Source organism: Amblyraja radiata, chromosome 20 (genome assembly GCF_010909765.2).
Source record: "Amblyraja radiata isolate CabotCenter1 chromosome 20, sAmbRad1.1.pri, whole genome shotgun sequence".
NCBI lineage: Eukaryota > Metazoa > Chordata > Chondrichthyes > Rajiformes > Rajidae > Amblyraja > Amblyraja radiata.
This window is the reverse complement of record NC_045975.1, coordinates 24560931-24574565: the sequence shown is the minus strand read 5'-3', so window position 1 is coordinate 24574565 and position 13635 is coordinate 24560931. Positions and strand designations below refer to the sequence as shown.

At 42.4% G+C, this 13635-nt stretch overlaps 1 protein-coding gene across 7 annotated transcripts in view; it reads left to right on the top strand.

The window, feature by feature from the left end:
* Positions 1 to 13635, top strand: part of myrf (myelin regulatory factor) — a 162942-nt gene that overhangs the window by 83186 nt on the left and 66121 nt on the right. For all 7 annotated transcript variants that reach the window (XM_033039065.1, XM_033039067.1, XM_033039064.1 and 4 more), the window contains one exon: positions 6261 to 6322. In XM_033039065.1, coding sequence (XP_032894956.1) covers positions 6261 to 6322 — 62 coding nt within the window. The remainder of the gene's footprint in view (positions 1 to 6260; positions 6323 to 13635) is intronic.

Below are 13635 nucleotides of genomic sequence, written 5' to 3'. Positions count from 1 at the left end.
ACTCCTCCAATCCTGGATTCTGGGTCCATCTGATTTAGATCTCTTCACTATTGATGGTTGTCCCTTTAAATATCCAGACATTAAGCTCTACATTTTGCTCCCTAAAACTCTCTACATCTCATTCCTTTCACAAGATACTCCTTAAAAGCTGTCTTTTTGATGTAGCCCTAACAGCTCATGTGGCTTAGCACCAAATGTTATTTTGCAACAATTGTGTGAAGCATATTAGGAACTCCTAGCTAAGTTGAAGGCAGTAGATAAACACAAACTATTATTGATGGATAGTCAACTGGAAAACATACAAATTCAAATAACATTGTAAGATTTCAAGGAGCACACTGTCGCTAAAAATAATGAACGCCAATGCTCCAATCAACAAACAATGAAAGCTTCACTAGAGATGTATTGAAGTTACTGCTAAAGCTTTTCAAACAATAGATCTCATTTTGTTACCTCCTCCATATTTTTTAGGGCTTGGCATTGCAAGTTATTGCGCTGAATTTACAAGTGCGTTTCAGCTCCAACTCAGTTAGCCACCATTTTGACTGGGGCCTTCACAAAGAAAGCCAAGGTGCATTTTTACGTAGGAGGAACATCATTGTATTTAATTTCACAAATCGGGATATTGCTGCCAAAGCCAACATTTATTGCCCATCCCTTACTGTTCTCAAGAGTGTGGTGACGTGACATTTTCTTGAACCGTTGCAATCAGTCCGGTGAATGTACTCCCACAAAGCTGGGCGATCGAGAGCACAGTAGGCCCAAGCGTTGAGAGGACACAGGAGTCAGGAGGAAATTAAAACTCAAGAGGGGGTTTACTAGAATCGTGGTCAAGAAAATAAGCCGCAGGGTCAAAATCCCAAAATACATGGGTTTAGTATAGTTTAGGACAATTTAGTTTAGTTTAATTCAGTTTATTAAAGGCAACCGCACCTTTGCGGTTGCAGCTCCTAGACTGTGGAACAGCATCCCCCTTCCCATCAGAACTGCCCCCTCCATCAACTCCTTTAAGTCAAGACTAAAAACTTATCTATACTCCCAAGCCATTCCTGACGTCCACTGAGCGAGGGCTATATGTATATATGTATGTAGTTTGTTTGTTTATACTATTCTTATAACAAATGTAAAGCACTTTGGCCAACGAGAGTTGTTTTTTAAATGTGCTATATAAATAAATGTGACTTGACTTGACATGTGACTTATTATTGTCACGTGTACCAAGGTACAGTGATAAGCTTTTTTGTTGTGTGCTATCCAGTCAGTGAAAACCTCTACTTGATTACAATCAAGCTGCCCACAATGTACATATACAGGGTAAAGCGAATAATGTTTAGTGCAAGATAAAGTCCTGTAAAGTCAGATTAAAGATAGTCCAAAGGTCTCCAATGAGGTAGCTGGGAGGTCAGGGTCGCTCTTTAGTTGGTGATAGGATGATTCAGTTGAAGTCAAGGTCAAGGTAAACAAGGGTACAAACCTCAGCATGAGAAAATCCAAGACTGAGCAAAGACAGAGATAAACATCGCAACTCAACAGGTAATGCAAATGATAATGGCACACAGGTGAAAATACTTCAAAATAAATTAACGCAAAAGAAAGTGCAAAAGAATATAAAGTAACACAGTGGGTCAGGCAGCATCTCTGGAGAACATGGATAGTGACGTTTCTTCATACTGAAGACGGGTCCCGACCCAAAAAGTCACCTACCCATGTTCATCAGAGATGCTGCCTGACCTGCTGACTTACTTCAGCACACTTTCCCCAGCCATTATGGGCTCCACCCTTCCTGAGATCATCTGTTGCCGGCCCTAATTTGTTCTGGCCTTGGCTTGCCTTTATTCCCCCTCTACTTTCAATCTGAAGAAGGGTTCCGACCTGAAACATCGCCCATTCGTTTACTCCATAGATGCTGCCCGACTCATTGTGTTACACCAGCATCTTGTGTCTATCTTCGGTATAAACGAGCATCTGCAGTTCCGTCCTACAGGCCTTATGTCCTTTTGTGTAGTAACCAGCATCTGCAATTCCCTTGTTTCTACAGAGGATAACACAGTCTATGCTGCCATCAGTGGTTTAGCAGGTACCTTGACAGCCGGGGTAGAAATTCAAGGATTGAAGGAACAGTAACATAGGTGACCCCTACGTAACGTGGTGCGGGATGGTTGCATTCTGGTAAACCAGTGCAGATTGTGATTTTCTGTAACACCAAACTGCATCATCTGTGCATGAGGCAGACATGAATGTTTTAAATATTGTAGAAACAAAGAGCTTCAGATGTTGGTTTCTGCCAAAGATAGACACAAAGTGCTGGAGTAACTCAGCGGATCAGGCAGCATCTCTAGAGAAAAAGGATAGGTGACTTATCGGTTTACCAAAATGTCACCCATCCTTTTTCAGATGCTGCCTGACTCGCTAAGTTAGTCCAGCACATTATGTCTATCTGTTTTTTTAAAAAAAATATTGTGTTTATTAACTTTTTTCACAAATTTTGCAAAAATTAATTTCTCTTCCATGATTTTATGCTGGTGATTTGTGAATTCTGTTGCAGCATATGTTCTTTACCCAAACTGTCATAATGTGGGAGATGCCTGAATACTTCCAAGCAAGGAGCCTGTGGCAGAGTAGGAGTTTAGTTGGAAAGGGCCGCACAGTGGCGCAGCTGGTAGAGCTGCTGCCTCACAGACCCAGGTTCGAACCTTGGGTGTGATTTCTGTGTGGAGTTTGCACGCTCTCCCTGTGACTGGGTGAGTTTCCTCCAGGTGCTCTAGATTCTTCCTATGTCCCAAGACACGCAGGTTGTTAGATTAAATTGTCTTTAGAGTATTTACATCTGTATCTGTACTTTATCTTTATGCTTTATCAGTATCCTGTATCTGTACACTGTCAACAGTTTGATTCTAATCATTTATTGTCTCTGCTGACTGGATAGCATGGAACAGAAAAGCTTTTCACTGTACCTTGGTTCTCCTGGCAATTAACTAAACTCAATTAAATATGTTCCATGCTAATCCATGTACTGTATGTGAGCTTCGATCTGGTACACAAAGACCTCTGGTGCTAAGCCACTAGACTTGAGGCTCTGGAATCGCTCCAAGTCCTGAACGTGATTAAATACTTCAGTAAAGTAACAGTTCATTTTTAAGAGGCAGAAAACGTTCTTTAACTATGTGCCAGGATTGGCAGAAATCTCATTCACTGAGCTACGTATCACCACAGAAATATGCATGAGTGCCATGTAGTGGAATTGCTCTCCAATGAGATCAGTCGGTACCTGTCATCTCCACCAATTATTCACTTCAAGTCCACAGGTTCAAAACTGGCTCCCGTGAAATTAAGTAGCTGACACCGACACATAGTAAAAGGATGAATTAGACCGCACGTGCTTTTGTCATTTTCACAACTGAGAAAGGCTCAAAGTGGCATCAGTTTTTTACGCGCATGAAAAGAAAAGGGAAAATTGACAAAGTGGCTTTGAAAAAGGGCAGAAGCCAGTGGCCTGTTTGGAAATGTTAGTGAATCCTCTTGTGTGCATTTCTATGCTTGACACTACTTTTCGTATTGGATCCAGTTATTTTCAATATTTTATTTTGTGTTCCACTCCACAGTTGCCTCATTGAAATTTGGCTCGGAGCAGTTGTGCTTTGGATTAGTGTTAGAAAGGTTTTGATAGGGTTAAGAGTTTAGAGAATCAATGTGGAAGCAGGCCCTTCACCCCACCGAGTCCATGCCGGCCACCAGTCACCCCATACACTTGTTCTGTCTTACACAGTAGGGCCAATTTCTGAAGCCAATTACTCGACAAACCTGCACGTCTTTGGAATGTGGGAGGAAACCGGAGCAGCCGGAGAAAGCCAATGTGGTGACAGGCAGAACGCACAAATTCTACACAGACAGTACCCATAGTTCGGATCGAACCCAGGTCTCTGGCGCTGTAAGGCAGCATCTCTACCACCGCGCAAATGTGCCGCCCATGCTGACTGCATATTATCTCTTCATCTTGTGCCTTGGTCAAATGTAAACACCTTTGCTTTGGATTCTCAGCAATACAGAGGTGGAGTCAGTTTTTTAAATCTTTAAATGGTCTCGCCCCGCCTTACCTCTCTGAGCTGCTTCATCCCTACGCTCCTGCTCGGTGCCTCAGGTCAGCTGATCAGCTGCTCCTGGAGGTACCGAGGTCTCAGCGGAAGCTCAGAGGGGATAGAGCCTTCTCTGTTGCTGCTCCGACATTATGGAACACTCTACCTTTGCACATTAGACAGGCCCCTTCACTGTCCATTTTCAAAACTAGTCTTAAAACCCTTTTCTATTCCTAGGCTTTCGCCCCTGCACGAGACTTTGCTCTTGTTTTAGTGTTTCTATTATTGTTTTTTATTGTTTTTACTGTCTTTTAATGTTTTTATTGTTTTGTTTTATGTTTATGATTAATCATGTACAGCACTTTGTTGCAACAGTGGTTGTTTTTAAAGTGCTCTATAAATAAAGTTCAGTTCAGTTCAGTTTGCAGGAAGCTTTGTGGCAGGTTCACACAATGTTTGACTGCGGGATTTATTTGGGAAATAAAAATCCTTGGATGCACAGTGTTCAAAACTTACGGCGATATAATTAGTTGATACAAGGAACTGCAGGTGCTGGTTTACCAAAGAAAGGTACAAAATGCTGGAGTAACTGAGCGGGACTGTGAGCATCTCTGGAGAACATCGTAGAGGTGATGCTTTGGTTTGGGACAGTTCTTTAGACATCTTTCTTCTCCCTTCTGAAGAAGGGTCCTGAATCGAAACGTCACCTGTTCATGTTCTGCATGGATGCTGTCTGACCCACTGAGTTACTCCAGCATTTTGCGTTTTTCCCTGCAACATAATGAGGGTTGCTTGTTGTTTGTCACCACTATTAACTAATTTCTCTGCATAGCTGCCATTTTAAAAGGAAATGGTCTCCTGGTGGCGCAGCGGTAGAGTTGCTGCCTTACAGCGCCAGAGACCCAGGTTCGATCCTGACTATGGGTGCTGCCCGTACGGAGTTTGTACATTCTCCCTGTGACTTGCGTGGGGTTTTTCTGGGTGCTCCAGTTTCCTCCCACACTCCAAAGATGTACAGGTTTGTAGGTTAATTGGCTTTGGTAAAATTGTAAATTGTCCCTACTGTGTTGGATAGTGTTAGTGTATGGGGTGATTGCTGCTCCGAGTGAACTCAATGGGCCAAAGGGCCTGTTTCCGTGCTGTATCTCTAAATTTAACTAAACTAAACTAAACTGACCTCTGCTCTTTGAATCTCAATAGCTCCTAATATCTCCTCATCAAAAGTGGATCCTGGCAACTTGTTATAACTTTTAATTGCTGTCAGACCAGCCATCATTTAAATGTGTAATGTGAGGGATTGCAGCCCTATTCTCTGCCCATCTATTTGCTCCTGTGAGCTGAGAATTGTTCTTCTAAGCCGGCCGCTCTGCATGTAATTGCTTTAGACACAGCTACAAGAAAGAAAATCATAAACATGTGTGATAAAAATAGGAGGAGGTAATTTAAAACTTCATAGCATTATTTTGAGTCAAACACAAGGTGCTGGAGTAACGCACTGGATCAGGCAGCCTCAGTGGACGGACTGGGTAAGCATTGTTTCGGGACTCTTCTTCTTTATCCATTCGCTCCACAGATACTGTACTGCCTGACCCATGGAGTTCCTCCAGTACTTTGTGTTTTACTCAAGATTTCAGCATCTGCATTTCCTTGTGTCTCCAAAGGAACACTTTCCCTCTTTAAGAGATTTAGTTTAGAGATGCAGTGCGGACTCACCGAGTCCACGCCGACCATCGATCACCCATTCACACTGGTTCCATGTTATCCCACGGTCTTATCCACTACCTACACACTGGGGGAATTTTTACCAAGGCCAATTAACCTACAAACCCACATGTGTTTGGGATGTGGGAATAAACCAGAGCACCAGGAGGAAACCCACGTGGTCACAGGGAGAATATGCAAACTCCACACAGACAGCACCCGAGGTCAGGTTCGAACCCGGATCTCTCGGGTTGTAAGCCAGCGGCTCTACCAGCTGTGCCGCCCTGTGACATTCTGATGGCTATGCTGGCTTTAACACATATACTCACAATCTAGGAGTGCAAATCCAAACAGTAATTTGTACAAGATCTGGAGTTTTGTTCCTGTTATCATTATTTCAATCTGTCTTTGAAGTTTGGCTTTGAGTGATTCTACCATTTAATTCATGCAACTTCTAACTGTGATGCCACTCTTTTGTCTTCTCAGCACTTTACCTGAATCTCCTCCTGATTCCGGATCTGAGCCGTACTCCCCTCCACAGGCAAACGGTAAGCCCTATAACTTCCTACCTTGGATTGGTTTGCTCTCGGCTCGACCAAGCTTCTATCTGAATAAAGGTGTGACCGCATGCCTGAATTATCAGCCGTTTATAAATATTATCAAAGCTCTCAGCTTTTGTTTTGAGCTCCACTTCACTGAAAGGCTTGGCGAGCTAAAATTAGTGAGTAAACAATGCTGGTAAAAGTAAAAGCTGTTGCAGGAACAGCGGTCACTTGGTTGGAAGAAGGTTGCTACTCAGGGGGTGACTCTCTGGAAAGATGTCCTGAGGAGAAATCAAAGCAGTTGGAGGGAAGACTCTGAATGACGAATAAGAGTTTTGTGTTGTTGCAAGTACCTTTTTCAATGACTCCTTCTACTTGAATAACCTTTGCCTGGCTCCTTGTTCTGCGAGATCTTTGTGCTGTCTTTGCCGAGTGTGCCCTTTGTCAGGGATTCGGTGGCAAGTTCTTCATTCCTTTTTTTGTGATTTTATTTGTGGACGGTACAGTGGCGAACCTGGTAGGGCTGCTACCTCTCAGCGCCAGAGACCCAGGTTCAATCCTGACTTTGGACGCTGTTTGTGTGGAGTTTCACGTACTCTCTGTGACTGCGTGGGTTTCCTCCGGGTACTTCAGTTTCCTCCCATATCCCAAAGACGTAAGTAGGGAGTGGGTGAGAAAGTGGGATAACATAGAACTAATGTGAACGGGTGATCGATGGTCAGCGTGTTCTCAAAGAGCCGCAGGCCCGCTGCCATGCTGTATCTTTCAATCAATTCAATCAGTCAATTCCAAATATTTAAGTGTCGGTGAGATCAAAAGTGAAAAATAGCAAACAGGAAAAGAAAGTAAAGAAAGGAAGGAAGGGAGAAAGACTGAGAAGATCGAATGGGAATGGAGGCACGAGTAAATCAAAGAGTCGGATTTTAAAAAGAACCAAATGGAAGGAATGTTGATCAAGTTACAAGGTTAAACTGGCAGATAAAATGTAGCGTCTACGTGTGTCAGTCATTCGTTTGTGAGGAGGTGTTTTCTAATTTAATGCTTGTGCAAGCGTGGTGTTGCAATTGTAGGGAGTGTAGTGCAATTGTAGTGCAATTTTTTTAATGTTGGAGAATGGGGGAGAGGCTTATTGTTCATTCTGTGGGAAAGGTGAGTAATTTGTAAACCAACTGTTGCATTCTATGTCAAATTGTTACAAATAATTTGTTTCCAACTTCCAATATTAATAAGGAAATTAAGAAATACAGTATTCTGGAATACCTCTGAGATTCCCGAAAGGATAGTGGCAGTGGGGGAGGTTAATAGCTCCGGTCAGGAAGTTTCAGGAAGAGTTGGGCAGGTGGGATAAGCAACGTGTCTATCCTTGCGAGGTTACAGTTAGTTCAGCAGTGCCCTCTCTCCGGTGGATTTTCAAGGTCAAGAAAGTTGGGTGAATTCACTGATAGTGGCAAATAAAGATTTGCATTTATATTCTCAAGCTGGAAAAGGCGCGGAGAAGGTTCATGAGAATGTTGCCAGGACTTGAGGGCCTGAGCTTTTGGGAGAAGATGAGCAGGCTGTTACTCTATTCCTTGGAGTGCAGGAGGATGAAGGACGATCGTATAGAGTTGTGCAAAATCATGAGAGGAAGAGATCGGGTAGACGCACAGAGTCTCTTGCCCAGAGTAGGGGAATCGAGAACCAAAGGGCATGGGTTTAAGGTGAGGGGGGAATGGTTTAATAGGAACATGAGAGGTTACTTTGTCACACAAAGGTTGGTGGGTTTATGGGACGAGCTGCTGGAGGAGGTGTTTGTGGCAGGTACTGTCGTAATGTTTAAGAAACATTTAGACAGCTACATGGATAGGGCAGGTTTAGAGGAATAATGGTCAAACGTAGGCAGGTGGTACTAGTGTAAATGGAACATGTTGGTCAGTGTGGGCAAGTTGGGCCAAATGGCTTGTTTCCATGCTCTGTGACACTATGATTCTATGTCTCTATGACTATATTGTGCATTCTCTTACCTGTAACACTCATGTTAAAGTACCTTCCATATAAAAGTTGTTTTGCAGGTAAGCACAACAACTGGTTTTGAGCAAGATCGCACAAGTGACAAATTAATGTTAATCTGGATTTAGTGGCAGTGAATGTAGGTGAGGAGGTCACAAAATCTCCTCCCTCGTTTTTCAGAAGAGGTGCTTGAGATCTTTAATGTCTGACTCCAGGCCTCTGTACACAATGTGCAGTGTGATCCCTCTGACTGTAGGCTTAGGTCTAGATTTATTATTGTCACGTGTGCCGAGGTTTACTGAAAAGCTTTGTTTTTGCAGGCTATCCAAACAGATCCGATATACCTTACAGAACATAGTTCTCAGTGTGGTAGCAAATCAGTTCCATAGACAAAGTCCAATATCCACAATGGGGTAGAGGTGAATCAGGCACTACCCTCAGTACCCAGTTCCGGACAGTACTCCAGTACCCAGCTTATGGAAAGGGGAAGAAGCTATTCCTGAGTCAGGTGTTACACAGTTAGATAGGTACATAGAAACATAGAAACATAGAAATTAGGTGCAGGAGTAGGCCATTCAGCCCTTCGAGCCTGCACCGCCATTCAATATGATCATGGCTGATCATCCATGGATAAGGAAGGTTTATGGGGATATGGACCAAACTGATGAGCACTATACAATCACATCCCTAGAGGTTACAGGAGGAGTTTTGTTCAAATGATGCAATCTTCTGGTTGCATCAGGCATGAACCGCATTCTGCCTGGATACTGAGAGGGCATTTAGAGAAGGCTACAAATACTGGCCTTAGCCAGCTTAAATGAATAAAGAAATACAAGAATGATGTGCAGTTCATGGAGCATGTTGCTGCTCTGCAGTGATATAGATTTAAAGTACAAGGTCATAAGTTCATGTGATAGGAACAGAATTAGGCCATTCGGCCCATCAAGTCTTCTCCGCCATTCAATCATGGCTGATCTATATCGCCCTCATAACCCCATTATCCTGCCTTCTCCCCATAACCCCTGATACCCGTACTAATCAAGAATTTATTTATCTCTGCCTTAAAAATATCCATTGACAGCCTCCACAACCTTCTGTGGCAAAGAATTCCAGATTCACCACCATCTGACTAAATAAATTTCTCCTCATCTCCTTCCTAAAGAAACGTCCTTTAATTCTGAGGTCCTTTAATTCCTAGACTAGTGGAAACATCCTCTCCACATCCACTCTATCCAAGCCTTTCACTATTCGGTGCATTTCAATGAGGTCCCCCCTCATTCTTCTAAACTCCAGCGAGTACAGGCCCAGTTATGTCAAACGCTCATCATATGTTAACCCACTCATTCCTGGGATCATTCTTGTAAACCTCCTCTGGACCCTCTCCAGAGCCAGCACATCCTTCCACAATACTCCAAACACGGCCTGACCAACACCTTAGAGAACCTCAGCACTACATCCCTGTTTTTGTTTAAGATGAGGCTAGGGAAAATTAGGCCTTCTAGTTTTGCAAGAATGGACCTGTAAACCAGGTATAGAAGATGAGATTCAGAAAAATATTTCAAATAAACATTTGCAAAATGCCATGAAGGGCACTTTCAGAGATTATGACAGGATATTGATCACAGAAAGAATGATCAGTCATGAACTGGACTTGTGGGGACTTGGAGTAATGGAGGAAGAAGTTTGAGGTCTTCAGAAGGAACAAGGAAACCGTAAGGACAAACTAAGATGGGTGACGTGACCTTTTTGGCTCGTGAGAATGTTACTGTATTTCCACCTCCTACATTCACCCCAAACTCTGCATCATTTTGCCAATAGAACACCTTTGTCCAGATGATATTCATTCTCTATAGCTCAGCCTTCAACACTATGATACCTGTTAAGCTCATCCTATTCTTCTGGGCAAAGACATAAAGTGCTGGAGTAAACCAGCGGGTTGGTTAGTATCTCTGGAGAAGATGGATAGGTGGCATTTCAGATTGGGACCCTTCTTCATCCATGTTCTCCAGCGATACTGCCTGCCCAGCTGAGTTGCTCCAGTATTTTGTGTCTGTTTTTGTACACCAGCATCTGCAGTTCCATACGTCTAATCTTCTGAGCATTAGCCTTAGGACCTCCATCTGCATCTGGCTTCTCAATCTCTTGTCCAGCAGACCTCAGTCAGTTAGAATTAGTCACATTTAGTCACTGGGTTCCCAATTTCAACAAAAATATCCCTCGCCGCAATGTACAGAATTCACAGAGAGTTAGATGATCAATGTAAAATGTCAGAGGTTTTCGGAATCTGAAATAATTTCCTCCTTTTCTTTTGGTGATCTTTCTTTTTGATAAAGTTTTTGTTACCCATATTAGAGAAGCAATTGATAATGACTGTTTGTTTTACAAACGTTTTTTTATGTGAGTGCGAGAGTTATTCAAAATGATAAGAAACAGTGCACCAATGTCTGAAAAAAACTCCCTCCATTAGATTGGCAGGAAGCCAGAACAAACACAGTAAAAGCTGAGATACTGCAAACTTCTCAGCTGCTTCCACACAAGTGCTCCAGCTCTCTCTCAATGCATGCAAATCTTCCTCCATTTTGGTGAGACGCATAAAGATATTTTAATTTAACTTACAATCAAGCATGATTCCAACAATACATCCTTCCTTCTCTGAAATGATTAATCCTGTGGAATTTCATTTGTAGTACCTGATCTTTGTAATGTTTTTATTTCTCAAAGCCGTGATAAAATTGGGATTTGAAGGGAGGCGTCCCAACCAAGTGTTCTCCTGTTCTCCAACAGTATCTACTTTTCACCTGGAAACCAGGAACTGCAAGAAAAGGGCACAGAGTGCTGGAGTAACTCAGCAGGGCAGGCAGCATTAATGGAGAATATGATATAATGGAGGTGACGTTTCAGGTTGGTCGAGTCTGGAGAAGGATCCAGACCCGAAACATCACCTATCCATGTTCTCCAGAGATTAATGGGAACACATTAATGGGAACAGAGCTATTTAAAACTGTAGCCACCTTTGATATCTCCAATGTTCCGGACTCAATTTTCTCCGTGATATTTCCTTTCCTCCATCTTCCAGAGAACCTGAAGCCAAGTAGTGCTGCAGCCCAGATATAAACTGAATGTGGACTGAGCAGGGACCTCCATGCCTTGCAGCCCAGATCCACAACTCGGCTATTACAGCCCCTTATTTAAGATTATAAAGAGGATCTAAAGAAATAATTTGGATTGTTAAGTATATAAGCAGTGCATAATTGTTCTTGTCATTATGCATCAAAGATACCAGGGGTGGTGAAGATAGACACAACAGTGACATTTAAGAGGCTTTTAGAAAGGCTCATGCATATGCAGGGAATGGAGGGATTTTTTTATTTTTTAAATTTTTTTAATGAATGAATTAATAAGTTTATTGGCCATGTATTCACATACAAGGAATTTGCCTTGGTGCTCCACCCGCAAGTGACGTGACAACATGACATACAGTGACAGTCAGGAATGACACATAAAACATTAAACATTAATAATAAAACATTATTGATTAAACATGTGAATTAAATAAAGTACCAGAACAAAAGGAGGCTACAGATTTTTGGTTATACTCGTGGAAAAAGCTGTTTTCATGACTGGCTGTGGCAGCTTTGACAGTCCGCAGTCGCCTACCAGTGGGAAGTGATTCAAAGAGTTTGTGTCCAGGGTGAGAGCGGTCAGAAATGATCTTACCCACTCGCTTCCTGGCCCGTGCAGTGTACAGTTCGTCAACGGAGGGAAAGTTGCAGCGAATAACCTGCTCGGACGATTTGCTGCAGCCTCCGGATGTCATGCTTGGTGGCTGAGCCAAATCAATCCATGATGGAGAAGGTAAGAGCGGACTCTACGATGGCCGTGTAGAATTGGACCATCATTGTCTGTGGCAGATTGTGCTTCCTCAGCTGCCGCAGGAAGTACATCCTCTGTTGTGCCTTTTTGACTGTGGAGTCGATGGTGGCCCCCCATTTAAGGTCCTTGGAGATGATGGTTCCCAGGAACTTAAAAGACTCAAATTGGATCACAAGCAGGCAGAGGAGATTAGTTTACCTTGACATCAAGTTCAGCATAGACATGGTGGAGTGAAGGGCTAGTTCGTGTGCTGTACTGTTTATGCTCAATGCCCTAGAAAGTGATTTGTTCTGTCTTTGTATCATTTGTTAATAAAAAGTACACCAATCTTAGTGTTCAGTGTTTTGCATTTAGTTTATTATTGTCACGTGTACCGAGGTACAGTGAAAACCATTTTTGTTGCTCTGTTTAAACATTCCAGTTTAAATATATATATATAATATAATAATAACTTTATTTATAAAGCACTTTAAACAACTACAGTTGCCACAAAGTGCTGTACATGAGAAATCATGAACAAAAAGCTATTACAAACAATTAAAAACCATTAAAAACCGTAAAACGAAGGACTATAAAAAACACACTAAAAATTAAAAGACATTAAAAGCACTAAAAACAGGAGCAATGCCTCAGCCAGTGTCGAAAGCCAAGGAATAAAAATATGTTTTTAGGGAGGATTTGAAGATGGACAGTGAGGGGGCCTGTCTGATGTGCAGCGGCAAGGTGTTCCAGAGTGCCGGAGCAGCAACAGAAAAGGCTCTATCCCCTCTGAGCTTCCGCTTAGACCTTGGTACCTCAAGGAGCAGCTGATCAGCTGACCTTTATATTTCATAATTTTATATACTTCTATCAGGTCCCTCATTCATTTACATTGTGTTAATTTGTATGCATTGTTGATTTTAAGTGTTGCCCATTAAACAAGTTTTAACTTTCCATTTGTTTTAAATTTTAGATCATTAAAAATGTTTGAGGATGTTTCATTTTTAATTGTTGAATTTCAGCAGAGCTTGGGATATGATACAACTGACTTCAACACTTTTTTATGTTCCTTCAAATTGGAAGGCCTTGACATGTGCAAGGCCTAACTATTTACCAGAATGCCGCTTGGATTAGAGGGCACTAGCTGCAAGGAGAGGTTGGAAATACTTTGATTGTTTCCCTCGAGTGTCAGAACTGAAGGGAAACCTGATGAAAGGGAGTAGAAACAAAGAACTTAGTTTTGTTTTGATCAGAGATACAGCGTGGAAACAGGCCCCTCAGCCCACCGAGTCCATGCTGACCAGCGATCCCCGTAGACTGGTTCTATCCTACACACTAGGGACAATTTACAGAAGCCAATTAACCTTATAAACCTGTACATCTTTGGAATATGGGAGGAAACCGGAGCCCCCGAAGAAAAACCAGAGAACGTATAAATTGGTACAGACAGTACCCATAGTCAGGATCGAACCCGAGTC